The sequence below is a fragment of the Pseudorasbora parva genome, chromosome 15, assembly GCF_024679245.1.
Source record: "Pseudorasbora parva isolate DD20220531a chromosome 15, ASM2467924v1, whole genome shotgun sequence".
Classification (NCBI taxonomy): domain Eukaryota; kingdom Metazoa; phylum Chordata; class Actinopteri; order Cypriniformes; family Gobionidae; genus Pseudorasbora; species Pseudorasbora parva.
The window spans coordinates 34,788,395-34,813,682 of NC_090186.1; the positions used below are offsets into that span (position 1 = coordinate 34,788,395).

The window sequence follows — 25,288 nt, forward strand, 5'->3', positions numbered from 1 at the left end:
GTTCAGTTGAGCTCCTGGTTTATATGTGTGTAAAAGCCTAAATTCAATCTGTTCGTCTTGTAAAGCGATCTTGTCTCTTTAGAAAATCTCGACCAAACCGCTCAAATCATATGGATTAGTTTTACGATCCCTTCATGAACTTTTTGAAGCATTGAAGTGGTAGTTGTGCTGTTAATGGACGGATAGAAAGCTCTCAGATTTCGTTAAAATACCTTTTATTTCTGTTCCGAAAATGAACAAATGTCTTTCAGGTTTGGGTTGACATGAGAGTGAGTGTGACAGTATTCACCAATGACTACTAGTCACTGATTCTCCCACTCATTCTCCCAAATGTTAAATTTTTTTTGGTGAACTAACCCTTTAAGACTAAACAACTGATCTCCTGAGTTTTTTGATGCTTTGTGACAACTTTCAATAAAAACACTATTATAACATTTATTCACGCTCCTTATTTAACTTGATTTAATTAACAGAGATGAAACCCTTTGGCAAATAATAGATTGTTTATTATTATTATTATTATTATTATTATTATTATTATTATTATTATTATTATTATTATTATTTAATTGCTTTGGAAATGTGACTGGCCTCAGTGTTGCAGTGTTTCAGATGAGGAAAATTGGATGTTGAGCAGTATGGGCGTAATATAGTTACAAAGAGGGACTTTGTGACTGTATGCTATGATCTATTCTGATAGACATCAGATCTCTGCTAATTGGGCTTCATGGAAAAGGAAAAGTACCATACTGTTCTTAAAGGGGGGGTGAAACACTCAGTTTCAGTCAATCTCATGTCAATCTTGAGTACCTATAGAGTAGTATTGCATCCTTCATATCTCCAAAAAGTCTTTAGTTTTATCATATTTATAAAAGAAATATGGGCTGTACCGAGTCTTTCTGGAAAAAACCGAGCGCCTGGAGGCGTATCGTGTGGGCGGAGCTAAAGAATGACAAGCGCGCAAAGCGGTGACGTCCTCAAGCGTGGAGAAACCCAATGGCTCTCAGCTAATACAGATAATGATCCACAATCAAATCTGAGGCTGAAATAAATTGAACAGGAGAAACGGCAACATCAGGATGTCCGTCTCTGTGGTATGTACTGTATTTAGGGGCCTTTGTGTGCAGTTTATGAGGACATGATTCGGTTTATGGACTATTGTATGTGACTAGACCTTAGAGGTAGCAAGCAAAACGGTTTTGCACGTCAGAGTCAGAATAGTGTAACGTTATACAGAACAACAATGGAGTAACCGTTAGCGCATTTGAAAGACGAAGCACGCGATCATATCGTTTACTGATGTTTACTCATGCGACGGTAGCCTATAGCAGAGACATTTGAAGTTGATTTACTCACCGGCATCTTCCAAAGCAGGACCGCTCTGTCAAAAACACACTTCTTTGGTATGATTTGGTGAAGTCCTGTGACAGCAGTGACCGTGGAAATCCACTTTGCGACGCGACTGAAGCGATGCCTTGAAGCTTCCCGTCATTTCTGAGTTCAAATCGGTTCAAATGCAGCGCTGCCTTCCCGGAATGCTGTGCTGAAGCGTTGAAGTCGCTCGACGTCACCCATAGGAATAAAGTGGAGTGCGGCGCGTCATAAGTGTTCACGGACGACTGGATCTGCACCTGAGAGACTGTTTACAGCGTGCATTTCCTCTCTCTCCCTCTAGTCACGCGCGCGCGCACCCTACCGGGAGAAGAGCCCATACGGCCCATACAAGGACCTTCCGATCTATTTAACGTCAAGTAGACCCATACTCGAAAAAAACTCGCCGAAACTTGTGAGAAGCCGGAAGGAGTATTTTTAACACAGAAATACTCCATCAAACATCCAACATTAGTTTTTGAAACTTTGTCTATGTTTAGGATGGGAATCAAGTCTTTAAAGGTGTAAAAAGCTCAGTATGCATGAAACAGCATTTCACCCCCCCTTTAAAGAACCAAAGACAGGAAGTATATATCAAGCAAAAATATATAAAACACTGTATGAGCCTTTCCTTTCAGCTGCCATCAATCTACTGAACCCCCATTTATTTAGTTTACTCAGGGTTATCTAACCGATAAGCATTTGAAATGCAAAAATGGAGTGGCATTTTGGAGGACAAAGAGGTAATAAAGTATATTTGCATCATTTTAGTGGGATTCGAAATGTCCTGGTTTTAGAAACATACATAGTTTTTTTTTAACTTAAGCTTTTTTTCCATTCCATTCTTAAGCGCATGGTATTTACTGCTGCATAATGAATGAGCAAATTCACTTTTACTTTAATCACAGACTTGCTCAAGCTGAAATAGCACTAATGATAAGACATACAGCTGTTTGTTTCTTGTGATTCTTATGAGAAATTAAGTTGAGATTGACAAAGTAACAAAAAAAATGACTTTGTGCTTACTGATACTAACAACAAGAATGAAATATTATCCAGATTCTAATAAATCAATGACCTTACCCTATATGTTTTATAGTTTTATTTTACTGGATTATTTGGATGCACTTGGTGATATGTCTGAATTGCTGATATATTTGTGCTGGTATTTAATATGTCTCCCTCCCATGTTCTTTCAATATTCATGGCTCAAGTCTATAGGTTTTTATTTTATATTTTGTCTTAAATGTTTCTTTCTCTCACCATCTTTCTATCCAGGTTATTTAAGTAAAAACGTACCATCATGTTATGCTTGCTAACTGCTTATTTTATTTTGGGTAACCTACATGAAGTTTAAATCTTTCAGTTTCTGGTATCATATGCATTCTATATTTTTCTCTCTCAAGAAAAACATTTCCTTCATCACTTGGAAAAAAAAAAAAAAGTGTAAATTTGAATCTGTCTGCAGAGAACACAGATCTAGCCAGCAGAGTACAGACACCTTTAATAAGGACTAACATGTATTTGCCCTGGCCCAAGCACTCACGGCATGGGTGTATTTGCTTTTCCTTGTTTCCTTCAGGAAGTTGTAATTGCCAGTTCACTGTGTTTTACTGGCTAATGTGTTTTAAAATCGGAATTAGATGACTGATTTCAAGGTCTGCCTAGCACACAGAGTGCCATTCAAAGTCCTGTCTTGGCTTGACGAATGTCACTTAAGCAAAGCATGTGGAATTGGTTATTTTGTTTGAATATTTTGTATTGCTAAAAATGCTGTAATACAGAGAAAATGTTTCCAACCTTTTCCACAGTGTGTTTCCAACAAAAGGCAATACATCTAAATAAGTATTTCAATTAATTGACTTCATAATTCACTTCATAGTTTCCTTACACTCAATTTTTTTTTTAACGGAACAGTGTAAAATGTACTGGTCAAAAAAACTGGCAGCTTTGGTCCCTCACTATTTAATTAAAATCTAGATTCGATATATATTTGAATATAACTTTATTTTTTTATTTGACTAACTGTCTTTGTGTGTGCGTGACTGTGGTAGACTGTTTATTAGGTCTAGTAGATGAATTGATCTCACTAAACTAATTGTAAACCTTGAAATGTATTTAGTTTTTTCTTCCCATTTTAGTCAACGCAACAATATTATAAAACAAATGCCATTTAAGCTGACTGCAATCATTACACACACCCATGCAAGGCAGCCCTGAGCCAAATAGAAAAACTACTTAAAATGACTAAATACAAAAATTTGATACAAAAATAAAAAACTTTTACAAATTGAAACTTTGGTAAATTAAATGAAATTAAACAAACAATGGGGCAAATACAATATAAAAATATACAAATAACATTTAAAAAAGTTTTTCAGGCACTGTAGACTAATTTTAATTCTTAAGAAATACTACAGAAATGTACTGTTTATAATGCTCACTATATACATTTAAATATAAATTGATTCATAATAAATATACAAAAGTGATTCATTCAAAAGCAGTGAGTGATTTTGTTTTGTTTTGCATTAACATTAATTAAATGAATGGCAGCAGTTTTTTAGACTGCTGTCCCTTTAAGAACAATTGAACGAGTCTAAAGCCTATTTCAGACTGCACGATTTTCAAACTCGTCGGGTCACTGCTCTATTCACACTGCATGACTATCTGGGGTATCATTCAGTCACTGCTGTGTTCACACTGCACGATGGTTTGACGACAGAGGAGTTCACACTGCATGACTGAACAAGAGGAAGAATCGCCGACAACTCTCTCCCTCTCCCGTGCGCAAACTACGTTTCCCAAACACACGTGCGATGTGACAAGTAAACAACGCGAGATCACACGTGCGTCACACCGGAGTTCTCGCGCGTGACTTTGAATTGTTATTAAAAATGATAAACTGCACAAAGTTTGCTTCAAATTGTATGTGCGCTGATTTGTGGAGAAAAAGAAAAAAGATTATGGCGAAGGAAATTGTTGGAGAGACAGAGGGAGCCAGGATTTTGTTCTGCAAAAACAGTTTGAGGTAAATAAATAATTTTGTAATGTGCTGCTGCTGTGGCTGGATGTGCAAATGTTTGGCCTTTGTTTCTGTTTGATAGAATTGTAAATATATTAAAATACTGACATTATGCTCTATAACTCCTCCCTGAACCTCCTGCTGCCCTGTATCTCACTCTCTCATTGGCTGTCGGTGTAATTTTCAGTCAGAACGCAGTTCACACAGCAGGAGTTTGAATCGCCGACAGGTCCAGATATTTAGCATGCCAAATATCTCACCGGCGTCGGCGATTCTCTCTGATCGCGTCTTTGATTATTCACACTGCGTGATTGTCACTCGCGTGCACGAGCACTGATTTGCCTGTGATCTCGGGCATTTGTCGGCGATTTCACAAAACCTGTCGGCGACTCAAAATCGGGGCAAAAATCGGGCAGTGTGAACTAGGCTTAATATATGTAGTGACTAGTGACATTTACTTTTGTTACATTTAAAAGCACAATATGTAATTTTCTCCACTAGAGGTCGCTTATTCAAAACAAATGTGTAGCTTGATGAAGCCTTGATTTCATCTCTACACCCAGTAAAAAAGAATCATAAGCTATCAATGTATTTATGTATTAAAGATTTATTAATGTTACTGTATGAAGCAGGGTGGGGCTGAAAGCCATTGGACCAAACGATGCTGCTGAAGCGATTGCCAATGAGAGACAAGCGCGACACGACTCGAGAGCTGTCAAGCTTTTATTACGCTGCTTCCATTTCTTCCGATCAGGCGTATGTGGGGTAACAGCTCTATTTTATCATATTAGATACATATGAGTGTGTTGAAAGTTATGTTCGGTAGCTATGAGACAGTTGTTGCACACTTAAGTAAGCTAGATCGATATTAGCCATGGTAAAACATGGAACTTATGGTAAATCAAGAAAATAATAAGGTGAAAATAATTCTTCTTGAAAGAAAAAGCTAATGGAGCATTTTTCATTTTAACTCATGAACTAATATAATGTATTTTACCAGAAAGTTTAAAGCTAATAACCATTAATATTTGAGGTACTTGAAGTGCAGTGTTATGCTGCATAATGCAATATTTGTCCTAAAAAGTAAATGTGATGTTTGTTACCTCAATAAATTTAAGGTCATTCCTATTTTTTGTTTTATGTTCTATTATATTAACATTAAAAGCATTCTCTTTTTTCACCAAAATAACAGTAAAGGGTAAAAACCTTAATTCCCAAAAATTTTAACGAAAAATTTCCAAAATTTGCAAAAATTTAAATGGAAAAAAACTGAATATGGGAAAAAATAAAACTGATTTTATAGGGCCCTATATAACAATTTGTTTTCTGTCAGTTCGTGTATCCAAACAGTTGCTCACCTGTCTAATAAAACAAATTGGGAAATATATTAAAGCGTCTTTGGTGTTCCCATGGTTTCTACAAAAAAGCATAAATCGAGGGTAACACGTGTTTGATGTCACACACACACACACACACACACACACACACACACACACACACACACACACACACACCCTGGTTAAAAATGCTTATTTTTTTCTGGATTTAAACATTCTTACTAGGGGTGTAATTATATAGTTAAACGATATATCGCGATATAAAAATATGACGATGTGTATCGATGGAAACGATATGATTTGCAAGATAGAGTTGTTTTATCCAAGGCTCATCTTGCTGTAGTAGGCTTATTTATAAGGTATAATGCACCCAAACACAAATTAACAAATGTAGGCTACCAAAAATGTAAACTGTCATCATGTACTTTACTCACCATTGTGTCGTTTTTCATTTAACTTCCAAACACACATGAAGATATTCTTTATGAAACCTGAGGGATTTTTGTCCCTCCATTTTTAAAGTCCATTCCTCTCAAACTTAAAAGTTACAAAGAATGTCATAAAGGGATGTAAAAATAACTAATCGAGTGTCTAATCCAAACATTCTTTAGTCTTCTGAAGAGACACAATGGCTTTATTATGAATATTTAACATGACGCACATACTGTAGTGAACACGGATGTTCAAGTGGTTGCGTGACGCGCGAAAGCAACATGAGAGAGTAAATGCAGAATTAAAATTCTTGGATGAGCTAAACGTTTATAGTTTGAGAGCAGTCCTTCTGCTGAGCTTTCTTGCGATTAGAGCTGTGACGGATTGCATTGATCATCTCAAGTGCGCATGCTGGTGGAACGGCGCTCCTCAGTGAAAGCGCAAACATTATTTAAAGCGACACTCCTCAAAGTAAGCTCGCAAACTACGCTTAAAGTGACACTCCGTTGTGAAAGCTCAAACATAATTTAAATCACCAGATCACATTTAGTTTTAGTGGTATAATTATTCAAAGCATTTCAGATGGTTCATTCTTACTGCATTAATAGCAGGAGAGGCAGGGCATAGCAGGCATATATAATGTATGATAATGCAATAGGGGGAATATGTGTGGGTCCTGATAATAAAACAAATAATAATAATATAATAATAAAAAGGTAAAAATATTTTAAAGTTTATTTTGGCTTAAAATATCGGGATACATATCGTGACTTCAGTATTGAGATACACTCGTGTCACGATTCGATATGTATCGTTACACCCCTAATTTTTACAAATGTTTGGGATTATGTAAGTACACAAGTCAACAAAATATTGTAATATTTTGTTAACTATAACATTGTTATAGTGGTTTTTGTATATTTATTCCAAAAATCTTACATATTGTGCCTTTAAGTAAGAGGTCCACACAGATGCATCTTAATAGTGCAAGAAGATTTTGGCTCATGTTTGGCTGCAAGGGGATCGTTTCATCCCTCTTCATCACATAAATGCGACAGCAAGCTGTGGAATACTTTGTAAGCCCTCATCTTTTTAATTTCCTCTGGGACAGCATAGGTTCACCTAGGTGATATTTTAAATTGGTGACAGTGTGGGTGGGACCAGATATTATCTTCATTAGTGGAGCATATCCCTAAGGCTCTGAGCTTACTGCCTTTTTCCCCCCAAATGTCCCTCTTAACACTTCCTCTCAACTTAATGACTTTGAGCTTGTGCAATAGCAATTGATTGTTGTCTTCTTCCAGACACCCTGTAATGAAGACCTTGTTTGTGAGCCTTCTTGAATTCTAATGAATGAACTCTGTGGACTTCCTCTGTTGAATACATTGTAGATCACACTTTCTTTTTCTGTTAATGTCTTCTGATTGATAAAGGATTGTAATTGTATTAATTAATGTTAAAATAGACCCCTGGGTTAATGCTCCTTACTCATGTGAGAGATAAAGGTAATTCACTTAAGCATTTAAGTGTAGCTTTTGTGCCCTCACAGCAGCGACATCTGCATCTTTGGAGTTGTTTGCCCTGGCAGTCATAGCTCTGGTATTTAAAGTGTGCATCCAGAAAGGACACATACAGTGTGCATCAAAGGCTCATGGGACTTTTTTCACCCTTTCTCACTCGGTAGTACCATGTGCCACTTTTGTATATTATACTAAAAGAGCAAGAGCCAGTAAATTTTTTGTTTTACTCATCACATATGGCCTGTAAAATACATTGAAAACGTTTGCCAGATGTGGGGGCTTGACCATGTTTTGTAACCAAAACTACTGACAACTGGACACAGTCCAAAGACACATAACAGCAAGGATGCAGTTTACTCGGAATTACTGAGAATCAGAGGAAATCGGAGAGTATTTTTAGTGGACAGTCGGAAATGTTACAAAATCCTTTACAATAAAATGCTAAATATTAGTATTTTAGATTTTTTTAATATTTATATCGATTTTAATTCAGTTTTTTATGTCTTTGAAAAACATCAGTAATATATATTTTTCTTTAAACATGTGAAAACTTCTACTCATTTTTTCTTCAGCAAAATTATAAATTAATTGATCTATGAAAATTATGCAGCTTACAAAATTGTCTAGCTTTTTCAGTAGAGCACTTATTTGCATTGATATCAGATTTGCACACTCTTGGCAGACTCTCCACCAACCTAATGAGCTAGTCTGGAATTCTCCTTCATTCTTGAACCATGATGAAGGAATTCTGATATACTGCACACATATTAGCTACCGTTTTCTTAAAGAAAAAAAAAAAAGCTTTTCTGCAAAACCGGTAGTATTGAGTACTGGGTATAGTAGGTACATGCTGATAGAACATTCTCTTTCGTGTTTGTTTGAGGGCTCTCTGAGCTTCAAAGGTTTCTACCCACATCATGTTTTTAGAAGCGTTAAGCATTTTAGCCGATCACAATCATTTCTTTTAAGAACATATATCAGAGGTGCTGTCAGAAGTTAGTCAGAAGTTTTGTTTTGAGATGCACACTCACAAAGTGAACATGATCTAAATAAGAGATTCAATGTACAATTTTTTTATTTTATTTATTACTATAACAGGTGTTTTTACAATAGTGCAGAATTCAGTGAGCTTTTGCTTTAGAGTTTGACAGCCTTAGTGGTTACTGGTTATAAAGGGAGACTATTCTCTTTGTTTATTACCCATTCACAATCTGAATACAAGTTTATTTTTTAATGCTGCATGTTTGAAATGTAGCAGAATAAACACTGCAGAATTTCTGGATTGAAAACCATTTAAATGCACGAATCAATCTGAAACTGGTATGATGGACAGTGGTTACCAATAAATAAAACAAAAAGTACTTTATTCAACAGCATTTGCTTTGGTACCAAGAATTGTGAAATTTGACTGGTATTAGTACCGACCACTGAAATGTTGGTACCGTGACAACCCTAGTGTTGCATACTAAATGCAATCCCTATGTGACATCAGTTCAGTGGTTAAAGTAAAATGCTCTTCTTGTTTTTAATGACTTCCAGGTCGACTTTACGCCATGCAGACGGGAATGAAACTAGACAGCAAAACTCCAGAGTGCCGAAAGTTTCTTGTGAAACTAATGGATCAGTTAGAAATGGTAAGTCAAGTTTGTACTTTTTTAAATTAATTAACAGCTTACTTCAAACTCATTAAGCGTGCTGTTCAACTAATGTGATATCAATCCTTTTTAAGTATAGTTTAAGTATCAATCCATTTTATATAACTATTCACACTATTTACCTAACATGATTAGACTGGTTTTGAGGTCTTTTGTGTTTGTGTGGCAAGAAGTGTTGAGTGACCTTTTGGACTAAGGCCACTGTATTCTCATCACAGTTCAAAAGGCAGAATTTATAGGTCTCCTCAAAAGGGGAGCAGGAAGCTGCAGAAAAAAAACGTTGCTTTTATGCCTAGGCACTGTTAAAGACTTTTCAGGAACCAATTAGACAAGTGTGGAGACCCTGCAGTCTCTAGTGCTCGCTTTTACTATCGCCTCAGCTCAGTTCATTAAATGTCACAGAAACAGGAAACAAAAACCTGTGGAGACCCAGATCCTTGTGGGCACATCCGGTCAAAAGGTCTAAAGCATGAAGTGTACTTCATAGTGAACTTTCTTTTGATACCATACAATGAAAAGATGATGCTCTGCTCTTTAATAATTATCGGACTCATCAATCTGTCATTTAGTGGATTATGTGCATGAAGTGTACTACATAAAGAAATCCATATATCTATTAAACTATTAATAGATTATGTATAAGTTGTGATGCAACCTCATTATTTTTGTCTGTAGAGAAAGTGTTTTGCAGTGCTTTTATAAAATTACACTGGTTCAGGTAACCCATCTTTTATCAGTGTTTCTCAACCCAAAAATGGTTCACAGGTCCATTCTGAAAAACGAAGCTAAATGTGTAAAATAAAATCGAACTAAAAATAATATTTGGGCATAGTTGTACCGCAAGATGAGTAGGCTTATGTAGTGTAAAAAAAGAGAAGTCTCATATCTTTTGTTCAGGGTTTCCGCGGGTCTTAAAAAGGTTTTGACCTTCTACAATTTAAGCCTTTAAAAATGTCTTAAATTGGAGCAGAAAGGCTTAAATTCAATATCATGGCATTAAATTAGTGCCCTCTGATTTATGCAATGTGGAAAAACATGTCACAGAATCTATTCATTAAAAATGGAATTTACTGTATTATGTGGAATGTCACAGAATTTGTCAACTTTTGGATGAATAAATCAAAAATATATATGTATACATTCAACAAAAATCAACTTATGATGCTGTTCAGTTTATTTAAGCAATTCATCTTGATTTAACACCATTATATGATGTTTCTGGTTCAAATTAATTGATTCATGTTAAACTGACTTAAACCTGTTACTCTTTGACATAACTTGGTGTATTTTTAAATAACATGTTTCAATCAAGTAACCCAATCAAACAGGACTTTCACTTCCCATCATGCTTTGCAAATAGGCTGAATTTGGAGAGTAAATGTTTAAATAAAGTGCTATTTTATGCATTTCTAACGAGATGAGAAAATGGAGAGACTTTTTAATGTTTATTGTTTTATGTTGGTATTTAAAAGTTTGTTATGTTAGTGTTTTTGGACGTTACCATTGTGGTGAAGTATAGAGTTAGGATCTGCTAATAACAATGATATATTAAAAATTAATAAATAATAAATTAAAATTAATTAATAATAAAAAACAACTACATGGATCTAACAAAACCATCTAGCCAATACAATCTTGTAATGTAAAAGGTTTTGTAAATGTTGTTAAAAAAATAGCATTTCACTAAATAAAAATAATAAATTAAACTGGATTACTTGTTTAGTTTTTTTATAGTCATTTCAGAGTAATTAAACATAATAGTTTTGGACAAAATTAAGAATGTGAACCCGGTTTAACTAAATGGCATTGAACTTAACATAAACAAATTAAGTTTACCAAAATAAACAATGTTAATTGAATTCAACATAACCCAATTACGTGGAACCTGTTGAAATAAAAAATTAAGTAAATCCAACGTAAATCCAGTGTATCAAAGCGCCCAAACATTTTTTTTTTTTTTTTAAACTTTTAATAAAGGGCTGTTAAATTTTATGTTTCATAATTTTTTTCTAAACCCATTGGCAGAGTTTTGTTCTTGGTTTAATCAGAAAATCACCATCACAAGATCACAAGATTTCTTAACTTTTGCCATTTGCTTCTCAAGTAAATGTATCTTGATTTGAGAATCATTTAGATTTTAGACACTGGAAGTCAAGACAAAACAAGTTTAGAAATTCAATAAAAGTTATTTCCGTATTCTAAAGTTGAATACGGAAGATGATCGGCTGGAAGCTAGATAATTTACTTTATAAAGTCTTAAATATGGATTTAAATATTTTTCTTGCACAAACGCCTCAATTTGCTTCAGAAGGCCTTTGTTAACCCCCCTGGAGCCTAGTGGAGCAGTCGTATGATGGATATAGATGCACCTTTATGGACTTCAAAAACAGAGCCACAATCACTGCCATTATAGAGCTTGGATTAGCCAGGACTTTTTTAATAGAACTCTGATTTTATTTGTCTAAAAGAAGAATGTCATATACACCTAGGATGAGGGTGAGTAAATCATGGGCTAATTTTCAAATTTGGTTGAACTAACCCTTTAAAAGGTCTTAAATTTACCTTCATAAAACCTGCAGAATCCCTGTTTGTTGTTTATGCAACATCCAGTCAAACGCATCTGTCAGCTAGTTGAAGCTACTGCTAGACAAATTAGGTAGATGGTAACTTGGTCAGGTTGTTATATGCCCTCATTCTTGAAAAACAATGAACAGAACTACACAAGGTAAAAGAAAACATGACCCAGACGATAATAAATATGGGTACATTGTGACGGAGGTAAACATGATTTGTGCTGACCTTTTGTAAAAACAATTAAGGGCTGCCTAAACTGGAAATTCTTCTGAACCACTTATTTAATTTACTCGTATGCCAGCAAATTTTTTGTGTGAGATTTAGGATCTATAGCTTTTTGTCTCAGACTTGCACAGAGAAGCAGAATGCGTGTGATAAGGTTTACTTCACCTATATCTTGCTCTTGTTCTAAATATCAGCAAGTCTTTTGGCCAAAAAAACACATAGAACCGGTTTTCTTAACAGAACAAGCTTCCTTTTAGTAACTGTTAAAATGACTCCAGTGTTCCTTGTTTTTTCTTCAAGGGGATTTTGAGTAAACCCCACGGAATCGGTGTGCATAGATCTAGTTTCAAGGCTTTGATTTAGTATGCAAAAAAGCATCCAATCTCACTTTTTCTCTACTGTTTTTGCATGCTTCCTTCCGATTTATGTTTTTATATTCCTCTGTGATACAGTACAAGAGACGTACTGTGCCTTCATGGTGCTTTTTCACGGAATAGGTAAAAATTTCATTAAAATGTGAACAGTGAGTCCTTTCAGGCGCCCAGGTTCCACCTGTTGAAATGTAACCAGTCGTATTTGCTTTACTGATTTTACAAGGAAACCTGACGCTCTCTAGCAGACTGTAACATCACAGAGAGGAAGGCAGAGCCGGACTGGCTGATGCTTTGGCGTTTGGGTGCCGGCCATTCCAAACCTCTAAGTAAAAGACCGGGTCACCAGCGTTTGTGTGTTAGATCAGGAGTAATGCTGAAAATGTGCTGAAACCTACAAATCCATTTGATTTCGCAATAAAAAATTTAATGCAGGACCACCTCAAAAACTGCTTTTAGAACATTCTTGGTTCTATTTGTGTAATCAAAGTATACAATTTATTTTAAATGAAGCTACAGCACATTTATTGTCAATGTACCAATGTGGAGAATGCCCATGAGTTTAAAAAAAAGAGTCTTGTTGAAAACTCAAGCCAGGAAAATGGATAATTTTGGAGTTGGTGCTGACTCAGTATTATTAGAAGTGAGGATAGCATGAGCCTACATTAGTCCACACAATGGCATTGTCTGTTACATTTTAACAGTTTTCTGTGAATTATGAGGCTACAAATTCATTCGCCTGGTGTCGCTCAAAGGATCATCATAGTAATAATAGCTAGGTGAATGAGTCCACTAATTGTGCACGGGCAACACTCCAGAGGGACCCTCTTTTGCAAAAAAATAAAAAAATATTACACTGGAGTGGAATCAAAGTGGCTGATGCATCTCAGGAATGATTGAGTCATGCTATGGAAACCAGGGCTTTAGAGAGTAATCATCTAGAATCTGTCATTAATTGTGTACTACTGTACAGTATTCCCCATGCTAAAACAAGCTAATATGACCACATTTGCATAGCACTTTAGATTGTGTTAACATTAGCATCAGTGCTGCACATGGAAAACTAACTTTTGAGTGGTTATTTTGTGTTTCAGATGAAGAAGGAGCTCAGCGACAATGAATCCATCTCGCAGGAAATAGTTGGCAATGCCCATGTTGAGAATTACGCTATAAAGATGTTCCTCTATGCAGACAATGAAGATCGATCAGGACGCTTCCACAAGTAAGTCACGGTCCAGGTTGGATTTGATGCCCTTTCCATCCGCAGAATGTTTAGACATTGAATATTTCGCTGTTTACATGTGCACACCTTAATAACAGTTTCCTTTCATTGAACCATGACACAAAATAATCCCACTGTCACTATTGCACATACAGCGAGTGAGTAGCAGGCTAAAATTAGCTACAAAGCTGGCTCTGTACAGGGTAGTTGCCTGGGAGTGAGATGGCATGGATTAGCCAGGTGTTGCATTACAGGTCACAGCAGTATAATGAAGCTGTTGTGGACAGTGACGTCATAGGTAAAGGGTCCAGGAGCTGAATACCTGGCAGCGACTCAGGCCTCAGGTCATACAGACTGGCACTACCCAAGGTATTTTAAGTGATTGTTAGTTTTGCTGTAGCTTGAAGTAAACCTGTGTACATGTATTAAAAAAAAGCTCACCTAGGCTAGAAGTAATCAAATCTCAGAGAAATTAATTTCAGGATGTTGTCGTAGACGTAGGAACATCTATGTGGACTGCTAACAACGTCTTATGTTGATGCAACATTCCCTCTAAGGTCTCAAAATACATTCTGAAATGGATCAACTTTGGCATTTCGTGCCACATTTGCCCTTACACTCTGTCCTCTTCCTGCTGACGAGATTTAGAGTGACGATGAGTCTTGCTATAGGAAGCTGTCAGACCTGCATGCACTCCCTGTCCAGAGGCCACTTTTCCGGATGTATTCACATACTTAGGGTTTGTTCAAACAGTGCAAAAGGTGAATCATTGTGTACTCTATGGTTTTACTTATAAAAGGTAACTGAAGTTCACAATATTTATCCTCATTCTGGAAAAACAATGCCTGTATTGTCAGCAACTTACTTAAGTTTTCTTGAGCATGAATGTACAGTCCAAGGTTTTTCACAGAGTGACCAGGGGCCTCATTTATAAAACTTTCTGTAGATTTCATCCTTAAAGTGTACGTATGCACAAAAGCTAGATTTTGCCTACGCACAAAGAAAATCAGAATTATAAAACCATGTGTACGCCAGAACCTGCGCAAAAATCCCTTTATAAATTATATTATATTATATTATATTATATTATATTATATTATATTATATTATATTATATTAATTATATTATATTATATTATATTATATTATATTATATTATATTATATTATATTATATTATATTATATTAATTATATTATATATCTAAAATATTAGATATGGACTATAAATGCCATTTGTGCCTTACACATTACATTGCTGATCTTTCAATATCTGTTTATGTTGTAGAATAAATACATCAAAATATCCATTACATTTTTTTTTATAAAATATTATTTTAATTCAAAATATTTTGTTACTTTTAAACACTTAAAATCAAATAATGCAGTTTAAATTCAATTGTCTTACTCCTCACGTCACTGACATAATAGGCTATTTTAAAAAGGAAACGTGCAAATAACTTTTTCTTCTAGATGGATCCGTCAAATAGTACAGTGGTATTTTTCATAATTTTGTGAAGATGTCTTTACACTCCGTAGATGTACAGGTCTGGTTGTACAGTAAGCCATTATCATTCGACCACCGAATCCTGCAGTGTCTGTAATATCGAACTTGTGTGAAAGTGTGCATTACTGATCATCGTTCTCGCTAAAACATGTTTTGTCATAAACATGAGATCTGCAGTTTAGACTAAAGAGGAATTATTGGAATTAGCCTGTATGTAATCCTTGCTGTCATTTAAACAGCGTCACAGGAAAAGTGATCAAAAGTTGCACATCCACATGTTTATCTAAATTCATATATTTTTTGTTTAAATTCTGAGTAATGATTTTATGTAATTTCAGTGCATATCACCATTAATGCAACTGGAACATTAATGTACCCTACACGTCTGGCCTATAGCTATCAAAATGAACTTCTTACTTCATTCATCTTGTATAATATGACTTGCTGTTTTGTTTTTTATTGTATTATATGATATTTGTATTTTTGTAGTTGATTTTTTGCCATGAACATAGCTTTGAATGCTCACATGGCATTAAATAAAATAACTTCATTATATAATAATTACTTCATTACTTTTCTCACTCAGAGTTTGCATGCAGGTGTTCAATTTTTCCCGTCAAGTTTGTTTTTATAAATCACAACTTATGCATCAGAAGTGGCGTACACCTCTTTCAGGGCCTGTTTTGTGCGTACACAATGGTTATAAATAAGACCCTAGAGCAGTATGCCTGAAGATTTGTCCTGGAAGAGGCTTTAAAGTAATTGTTTCAAATTGTATTTTGTTATTTTATTTTTATTTAAAGTGATACTTAGGATAGTCTAATATCTCATTTCATGCTCCCTTATTCTAGAATGTGTTGAAATGGTCAGCTTGTTTGAGTACAATAGAAGTGCGAAAATGATTATTGGTTCAAGGACGGTGATAGGGAGTTTGAATTTTGGGGTCATTGCATAAGTGTTCATAGGAAATTAAAAAACACCTGACTAAACCTGTCTTTGGTAATTGACATATAAGCAAGAAAGCTACTTAGGGGTTTGTGGCAAAAAGCAATGCTTATGACCTCAGTGCCTGGTTAATGTTCTGAGTGTGTACAAAAAAAACACATTTTGAAAGAGATCTGAAATGGGGAAAAAAATGATTACATCAGGATTACAAGTAGTAAACAGTCTCTTTAGTTTCTTGTTCAAAGGTTTTGGATTTAGAAAAATGACACTGTTCTAGTTTAATATTTTGATATGACTTTGTTTTTCAATTGCCCCCTTTGCTCATTTAAGTCTGAATATATATTTAGATTTATAGATATTGTTATTATCTAAATGCATTATTGCCATCTCAGAAGTAAAAACAAATTATTTGTTGGCCAAATGATAACTATAGAGTAATGTCTGCTTAAAAAATTTAGCTTTACCATCACAGAAATTAATTACATCTGAAAATATGTTAAAATATAAATTCTTTTGGGGATGAGGATACTTGTTTCAAAAACATTACAAAACCCTTACACACTTTTGAACAGTAGTGTAATATCCAGGTGTTCTTTGTTTCTGCTTTGAGACATACAACTGGCTTAATTTTAGTAAAGAAAAGAAGTGCTAACTAAATGACTGCTTTACTGTGTTAACAGTTGAATTTGTGTTTTGACCACAGGAATATGATCAAGTCCTTCTACACCTCAAGTCTTTTGTTTGATGTGTTGAGTGTCTTTGGTGAACTATCAGAAGAGGTGAGTCTTTTTGTCCTCTACATTGTCAACCAAGTAGGTCTTTATTTTGATGCCAAGGCTAGTATGACAAAGTTTTGTGTTGAAGGGACATAAATATGGGCCTGAAATGTGTTTCTTGACACAGTCCCCCTGTTTCTGATGGCACAGACACAAGCTCGCCTAATTTAGTGGAACGTGAAAACGTCTAATGGAATCAAATACGTCATTAGAGCCATATTCTCGTGTTCAAATCTGAAAACTGCTACAAAAACATGAAAACGTGGAAATTAATGGGAAACTATAAAAGTGAGCCCAAGGACTGACAACGCCTCACCAGTCTCAATGTACACAGAGGTTTTGAGAGGCCAATTCTTGGCAAATTTGTGCCTGGAAAGTGTTGCTAATCCACCAGTTGAATCTGTGTATTTCCAGTGTGCCTATTAGACCATCCCTACTGGTCGCCATGGCCGCAGATGTCTCTTTTATACAGAGGGGAAGTGACCTGTGTCCGAAGATGGACAATGTTTCATTGAGTGTTCTTTGCTCCCTTAGGGCCAGACATTTTCCTACTGTAGAGAGCTCATTGGACTGACTGTTTCAACAATGAGCTCTCAGAATCACCCTACATTACTGTGCTGTTTCTCTCTGACAATGCCACAAGGAGTTGTGCCATATTAAATTACTTGAGGAAAGGGAACTTTTTAGTACTAGACTTAACAGGACTTTACAGTATTGATGTATGTTAAAGTAGAAGTTGAGATGTGAAAGGGCTTCAAATCCCTTTTAATGGATGTGAGTTGGTGGTGTAATTACAGGTTTTAGCACACTTCAGAGCAATGAAAATAAAGCTGATACAGTCATTATTATATATATATATATATATATATATATATATATATATATATATATATATATATATATATATATATATATATATATATATATATATATATATATATATATATATATATATATACCATATAAGAATATATAAATTCAGTAATTACAGCTCTTGTATAAATAACATGCAGAATGCTTTTCATTAGTTTTTCACTTAATTTATTAGGGCTGGGTAAATCAACTTTCATTTTTATGAACCAATATCGATTCAATCGATCCAATATAAATTCCAAGAATCGATCTAGCTGTTTTCAGCTGATGAATGATCAGAACATTGTAGAGTGCATTCCATCCAATAAAACAAAACTGCTTTATAGTGGATTCGACTTTGTTTCATAATTTGTTTTATAAAATGAACTGAATCAACACTGAACTGACTTCCTTTTTTAGAGCTTCTTTACAGCTGAATTGATATTGAACACTGATTCTGTCATTTTTTTCTTATCATCACTGTAAAGTTGCTTTGAAACATTCTTTATTGTATAAAGCACTATATAAAAAAAGGTGAATTGACTTTACAAGGGGAGTGTCATTATATTTGGGGGTACTTCACATCAAACCCCTGATTTGGGTTATTTGGTTGCATAAGTCATTCAAAAAAATGACTGATTTAACTGACTTTTTAATGCATGCTTCTCATGTCCTACTACTATATTTGACAATAATGCAGAACATACTAGTAATTAAACTCACATGAGTTTTCCAATACTGTATTGTCATTTGGTTTTACGTAACATATAAATCAAGCAACACATGTCCTTGGTCATACTCTGGATCTTATTTTGTCATATGGTACATCTGTAGATAATGTATATACTGAAAATGCTTCATTCTCTGATCATAAGCCCATTATATTTAGGATCCCTGTTTCGAGTTCTACCATTGTGATTAAGTCGGTAGGCTCATTTTCTCGTTTAATAAGCCGCACTCACTGCCTCTCAGTTTTGCGATACATTTTTAGCCAATGCTGTTGAAATTTCCATCTTGAATGCTGAGTCTTCTTTCGGGCCTGACAACTTAACCTTTCTTTTTTATGATGCCTGTTCTGATATTTTAGATTCCATTGCCCCTCTTAAATTGAAAAAACCAAAGCGAAAATCTTGTTATTAGCTAGATGATAATGCACGTTCTCTCAGACAGGCTTGTCGTAAAGCAGAGAGGAGATGGAAGCACGATCGCTTTACTGTCATTAGAGATTTTCAAAGAGTGTCTGGTTAAGTTTCAGAATGCAGCAAAATCAGCTAGAGCAAATTATTTTTCACAATAAATTAATACACACTGTCATCGACCTAGAATTTTATTCTCTACGATAAATTCAGTAAGCTGCCAATTTCATTGTGAACTGTCGGCTGATCTTTGTGAGAAATTTCTAACATTCTTTTCTGATAAAGTGCTAGCTATTTGTTCATCCTTCAGTTCACAGCTCTTTGATCAGTCCTTGGTTTCACTGGCAAGTCCGCTTTATCATACTTTCCAGCAGGTCTCTCTACTGGAGCTTTGTGATTTGGTAAAGAAGATGAAGAAAACTTCCTCCTTGCTTGATGTTATTCCCTCAGAGATTATGAAATCTACTTTTCCTATAATTGGTCCCAGTATCCAAGTGTTGATCAATTTATCTTTGGACACTGGGGTGGTCCCTAAGTGTTTTAAGCAAGCGGTTGTTCAGCCTTTGCTTAAGAAACAAGGGCTGGATGAGGGTTGTTGTAGTAACTATCAGTTTATCTTTAAACTATCAGTTTTATCAAAACTTTTAGAAAAAGTTGTCCAGTCTCAATTGATCCAGTTTTTAAATGCAACTACATTATTAGAACCTTTTCAATCTGGTTTTACTGGCCATCATAGCACAGAGTCAGCCTTGCTTAAAGTGTTCAATGACATTTTATGTGCAGTTGATGCTGGTAAAAATGCTGTATTGATCTTACTTGATCTTACAGCTGCCTTTGACCATGATGTTCTTATCTGGCGTTTAGAACACTTATTTGGTATCAAGGGGACAGCATTAAGGTGGTTTAGTTCATACCTTAAAGACAGGTCTTTCTCTGTAGAGTTGGGTAAGTTTTCTTCACCTTCTGCCCCTATTGTTAGTGGAGTCCCCCAAGGATCTATTTTGGGTCCACTTCTTTTTAACTTATACATACGTCCGCTGGGGGATATTAAGCAGCACAATGTTGCATTTCATTTCTACACTGATGACACACAGCTGTACTTGCCATTGAATGCTGGAGATTCCATTCAACCTTTGTTGGATTGTATCAGGGACGTTAAAGAATGGTTGGCAAAACAAATTCTTCAATTTAACAATGACAAAACTGAAACAATTGTAAATGTAAAAATTAGGAGCAGTTTTATTAAGGAGTTGGGTAATCACTTCCCTTCAGTTTCTACCCAGGCTAGGAACCGTGTCATTCTGGATTCAGAATTATGTTTATCCAAACAGATTAATTCTGTTGTTAAGAATAGTTTTTATCAACTGCGAACCATTTCCAAACTAAAATAGTTTTTATAATTCCAAGACTTGGAGAAGGTTATTCATGCATTTATCACTTTGCGTTCGGATTACTGTAATTCTTTGTATCTGGGTCTTCCTCAGTCGTCACTTACACGACTTCAGATGGTGCAGAATGCAGCTGCAAGCCTGCTGACTGGGACAAAGAAGTATGAACATATCACCCCAATTTTGGCTTCACTACATTGGCTGCCGATCCGTTTTAGAATTCAATTTAAACTCCTGTTGTTTGTTTTTAAAGCTCTTAATGATCAAACTCCACGCTATCTTAAAGATCTTCTTACTCCACAGTCGTCATCGAGATCTCTAAGATCTTCAGACAAGGCTCTTTTATACATCCCACGATCTCGTCTAAAAACTAAGGGAGACGGCGTTTTTTCTATTGCTGCCCCCCGTCTCTGGAATCAGTTGCCCCTGGACATCCACCTTGCACCTTCCATTACTACTTTTAAAGCAAAATTGAAAACCTATCTTTTATCCCTAGCATTTTAATAGTATTATATTTCTGTCTGACTGTTTGTTTGATTTATTTATTTATTGGTTTGTTGTTTTGTTTTATTTTTTATTTTTATTCTATCTTTGTTTTAGTCAGTATTTTTTCTTTACTCTGTACAGCACTTAATTATTTTATTTTTTTACTTACTTACACATTCATGACTAGATGTACCACCATAGACACTGAAGGGGACAAGTAACCCCCCCGAATAATTATAAAACCTGATTACTGCCTTGTACTGAGTGAATCATTCACCAGTCAGTCAAGTGTTATCCATGTCATATCCAGACAAATTCCTAACTAATCAGATCAGCTCCTATTTCGCCTATTGTTTTGCAGGTAAATTTATTGAGCATTTCCTGCCTTAATGATTTGCTGATTGACCCAATTTTCTCTACTTCCCAGAACATCCAACACAGGAAGTATGCTAAATGGAAGGCAGCCTACATCCACAACTGCCTAAAGAATGGCGAGACTCCGCAGCCTGGTCCTATTGGAATGGAGGGGGAAGCATATGGTAAGTTCTGATATTATATCTGCTGCACCAGAATGATCCTGTGACTCCCATTAACAAAATACACATCACCCAGGGGGCTTTCCTTTAGGATTATGGAGTGGCTTTTTCTCTCTGTTGTTTCTGAGTCTGTAAATGTTAGCACATTGTGTGCCTTATCATTGTTGTGACGAACACAGTAGATGACCGACTCACCCAGTGATCCTCCCTCTGCGAGTCAGCACAGGCTGCTATTTATGTAGTGATTTATATAAACAATTCACATCACAGTCGATCAGGGTTGCCACCCCTTTTAATAGTGTAAAAATTACTCACTGTTGAATAAGCTAACTATTTTACGGTCAAGGATAGTCATTAGGATGGAAAAGGCTGAAGAATAATGTCAAACAAATTACAGCTGGCTAGATTGAGAAAGTGCTTTCCAATCTTGTTAAAGGGATTGTTCACCCAATGTTTATCTTCTTACCCCCAGGGCATCCAAGATGTAGGTGACTTTGTTTCTTCAGTAGAACACAAATTAAATTGTTTAACTCCAACCATTACAGTCTGTCTTAATGCATGTGAATGGTAACGCATGAGAGTATGGGAACTATAGAGTAAAAAAAAAACATGCACAGACAAATCCATATTAAACCCTGTGGCTCATGATGTATTAGAGGTAAAGCATTCAGTTTCTCACACAGACTGATGGTTTCATGTCTTAAGACATCAATGTGTCGTCATGAGCCGAAGAGTTTAATATGGATTTGTATGTGCATGTTTTTTTTCTTACTCTCATAAATGTTGTTACCATTCGTATAACAGACAACTATTATACAACTGACAGACTACAACGGTTAGAGTTAAAAATCTTCATTTGTGTTCTACTGAAGAAACAAACACACCTACATCTTGGATGCCCTGGAGGTAAGCAGATAGACATCATATTTTCATTTTTGGGTGAACTATCCCTTTAAGGTTAGTAAATCAGTGCAGACTGAGGTTAAAATTTACCTCTATCTAAGTAGTTTGATTTTAAAAGTACCTAAATTGGTTTATAGGAAGAATGACAAAGAGTTAATTTCTTTGTAATCTTGTGGATAAGACATCTAAACATTTACTTATGTAATTATGTTTTACATAGCCCGTGTTCAGGACATTACCTTCAACCAAAAAAAAAGAGGATGTAATCAATTCACAGAACACAAATGGATTGCTTATTGTTTAATACGTTGCTTTTGTTCCGTTATAAAAAAAACAATTGGAATGGTTAATTTATTCATTTGTACTGAGTTACACAAGCCAAAGGTTTGGATTCAGACATTTGGCAAGGAAAAGGTCATTTGATCCTCCTAAAGAAAGTGTTTACACAATAGCAATACCAAACCCATTTCCTCTTTAAACTTTATTTAAATAAATGATCGCCAGACATGGAACACCATGGCTGTGCCAATAGCATATAGCAGGGCTATTCAACTTCATCAAGAAGTGGGCCAAATGAAACATTCATTGGGGCAAGCCCAAGCTGGAATATTTTGTGAATGAAATCAGCAGAGAACAGTTATGTTATAGCATATTTGTTCATTTAAAAATAATAATAATAATAATAATAAATAACATTTTGTATTATTCATAAGAAATATTCCCACCTAGTAGGAAATTCTGCAAAAAAAAGTAACCTGCTTTTCAAAACTCGTCCATAGTAGAATCATAGAAATAAATCAGACTGACACACGAGCTGTGTGTCTATTTTATAGTGCCTCTTCACGTTGTGCTCTTTCTGTTTTGCTACAGTTTCATTAACACAAAAATGAAAGTGAATTGCATTCATTAGTGTGAGCAATACATTTTCATTCTCCATACTTGAAACTGGTGGTTTTTGTCTTTTTTTAGTTTGGGTAATCCGGTGAGCCTGTAAGACTTCGCTGGTTTTAAAACTGAAGGATTGATAGTTGACACACTGTTCTCCACAGAGAGCATGCAGTGACACATTTTCATAGCAAGGAAAGAAGTTTCTGAGAAATAGTTTGAAACAAAAAAACTAGCAGTCTCGAGCAGGACACTGAACTTTTTAAGCAGGTCGAATTCAAGTGTATCGAATTCAAGTGTGTCGAATTCAAATTTAATTGGCTTGGAATATACCATATTTATAAAGTATACAAATTTGTGAACACCTTTTGCAGCTAATCACCTATTTTGAACCTATCACCCAATATATGGTTGCGATATCATGGTATAAGCGTATGTTTTTTAGAGATTATGTGATAGATGTGAATGTTTGACTGCAAGATAATGTATTTAAGAAGGTTGCTTGAAAATCATTTTTCTCCTTCATGTGCAGGTCAAAGTAGTGCTTGGCGGCGGGGTTTAGTTAGATCACTTTTCTCTCCACATCTGCTGGGTGTGCTGCTTTTGACCTGACCTGCTCATGTCAGAGATGAAGTCATCTGTAGACTGAGTCGTTGGGACGTACATGCATGCACAGAATGTTTCTGTAGTATGTGACACTCTTCTAATGTCTGTATCATAACTATTTTATATTCTGGGACAACCGTTTTATTTTTATCTGTTGTTAAAGTGTATGTAACATGTTTTATTCATATTATAATGGTATTTAGGTTTTATTTCTTCAGCTTTACATCTAGCAGCTGGGCCCCTCTTGTTAAGTAGTGACCTCATGTTTGGTTATTCCCACTAATGTGCAGCATTGCCAAGACAAAAACGATAGCATGCTTTGTGCCTTGCAGAGTTTAAGCACCCCTATCACAGTATCTGTCTCGTTCCATATGTCAGTCAAATTGCCTCCAAGGAGGTCCCCTAGAAAATCTATTGTAACAATATGCCAAGATGTTTGTGCTGAATAACAAACTCCAGACCTTGTTTTGAGGTCAGAGCTGCATTGAGTCAGCTGATTGACTATACATTTTCTATTGTCCTCTGCAATTAATCAAGTCCTTTCTGTGCATGTGGGATCCTAGTATGACAACTAATATGTTCAAAGTGAATTGTTCTCTGTGAATTTGCAAAAATTCCAATTCATATGGCTTCAATAGATGAATAACTAGAATAATAATACAGTGCAGTAAGCGGTTACACTTTGTGCTACAAACCAGTGCGTTTATAATTATGAATATAAATTAAAATAATATGATAACCGATAACAGTTTGCATTTGCAATGTCAAGCAGGATAACATACTTTTCTATAGCTAAGATATCTGAAAATTGACAACAACATGAGCCTTGCACATTCAAGTTATAATTGCTGCTCTTACATTAAAAAAATATGGTCCATTTCAACATATGATGAAAGCAGCAAGAAATGTGCTATTATAGAGGGTGTAAAAATGAGTTATTTCCCGTAGGAAAGAAAATTAGGGTTAGTGTTTTATTATCATGGGATATCATTTTGATGTTTGATGTCAGCATTCAATTTGTTCAGTTTTGCCATTTAAGAAAAGGCAGGGTTCAAAACAAGATATGGTGAAAATTTGGAGCTGAATAACCAGAATCACGAAATTTTAACATATAATATTAAAATGCATTATAGTATTTTTCAGATTCCTTTTTAAGACAGTGAAAACAGGAAGAATTATAAGAGATGGCAACTCTGAGAAAACAAAGGAAACGAACATCTGAACTCACTCTCATGCATTTCGACTTGATCGCACAAGTATTGCCTTAATTTACATTTCTTTCCCTTCACTGCCTCTTCCCCCATATGGCCTCTATGATTCAGCCAAAATCTAGATGGGTTGTTGTGAACAAGTACTATACTTAAACATGTTTGGAATCATTTGAAACGTCTCAGTGTGACTGGTGCAAACGTCTCATTCCCACAGAAGTAAAGCAAAAGGTAACAAAGGTTTAGAGATTTTGGTGGGGGTGGGTGGTGGGTCTACCTCACGTCCTCAATAAGGTGTAGATTACAGGTCAACAGGGCTTTATTTATGCA

General features: G+C 35.4%; 1 protein-coding gene across 3 annotated transcripts in view; it reads left to right on the forward strand.

Annotated features, from left to right (window-relative positions):
* vta1 (vesicle (multivesicular body) trafficking 1) overlaps window positions 1-25,288 on the forward strand; it is a 43,566-nt gene that overhangs the window by 8,388 nt on the left and 9,890 nt on the right. For all 3 annotated transcript variants that reach the window (XM_067417873.1, XM_067417872.1, XM_067417874.1), the window contains 4 exons: window positions 9,225-9,319; window positions 13,605-13,732; window positions 16,886-16,961; window positions 21,248-21,359. In XM_067417873.1, the coding sequence (XP_067273974.1) occupies window positions 9,225-9,319; window positions 13,605-13,732; window positions 16,886-16,961; window positions 21,248-21,359 (411 nt within the window). The remainder of the gene's footprint in view (window positions 1-9,224; window positions 9,320-13,604; window positions 13,733-16,885; window positions 16,962-21,247; window positions 21,360-25,288) is intronic.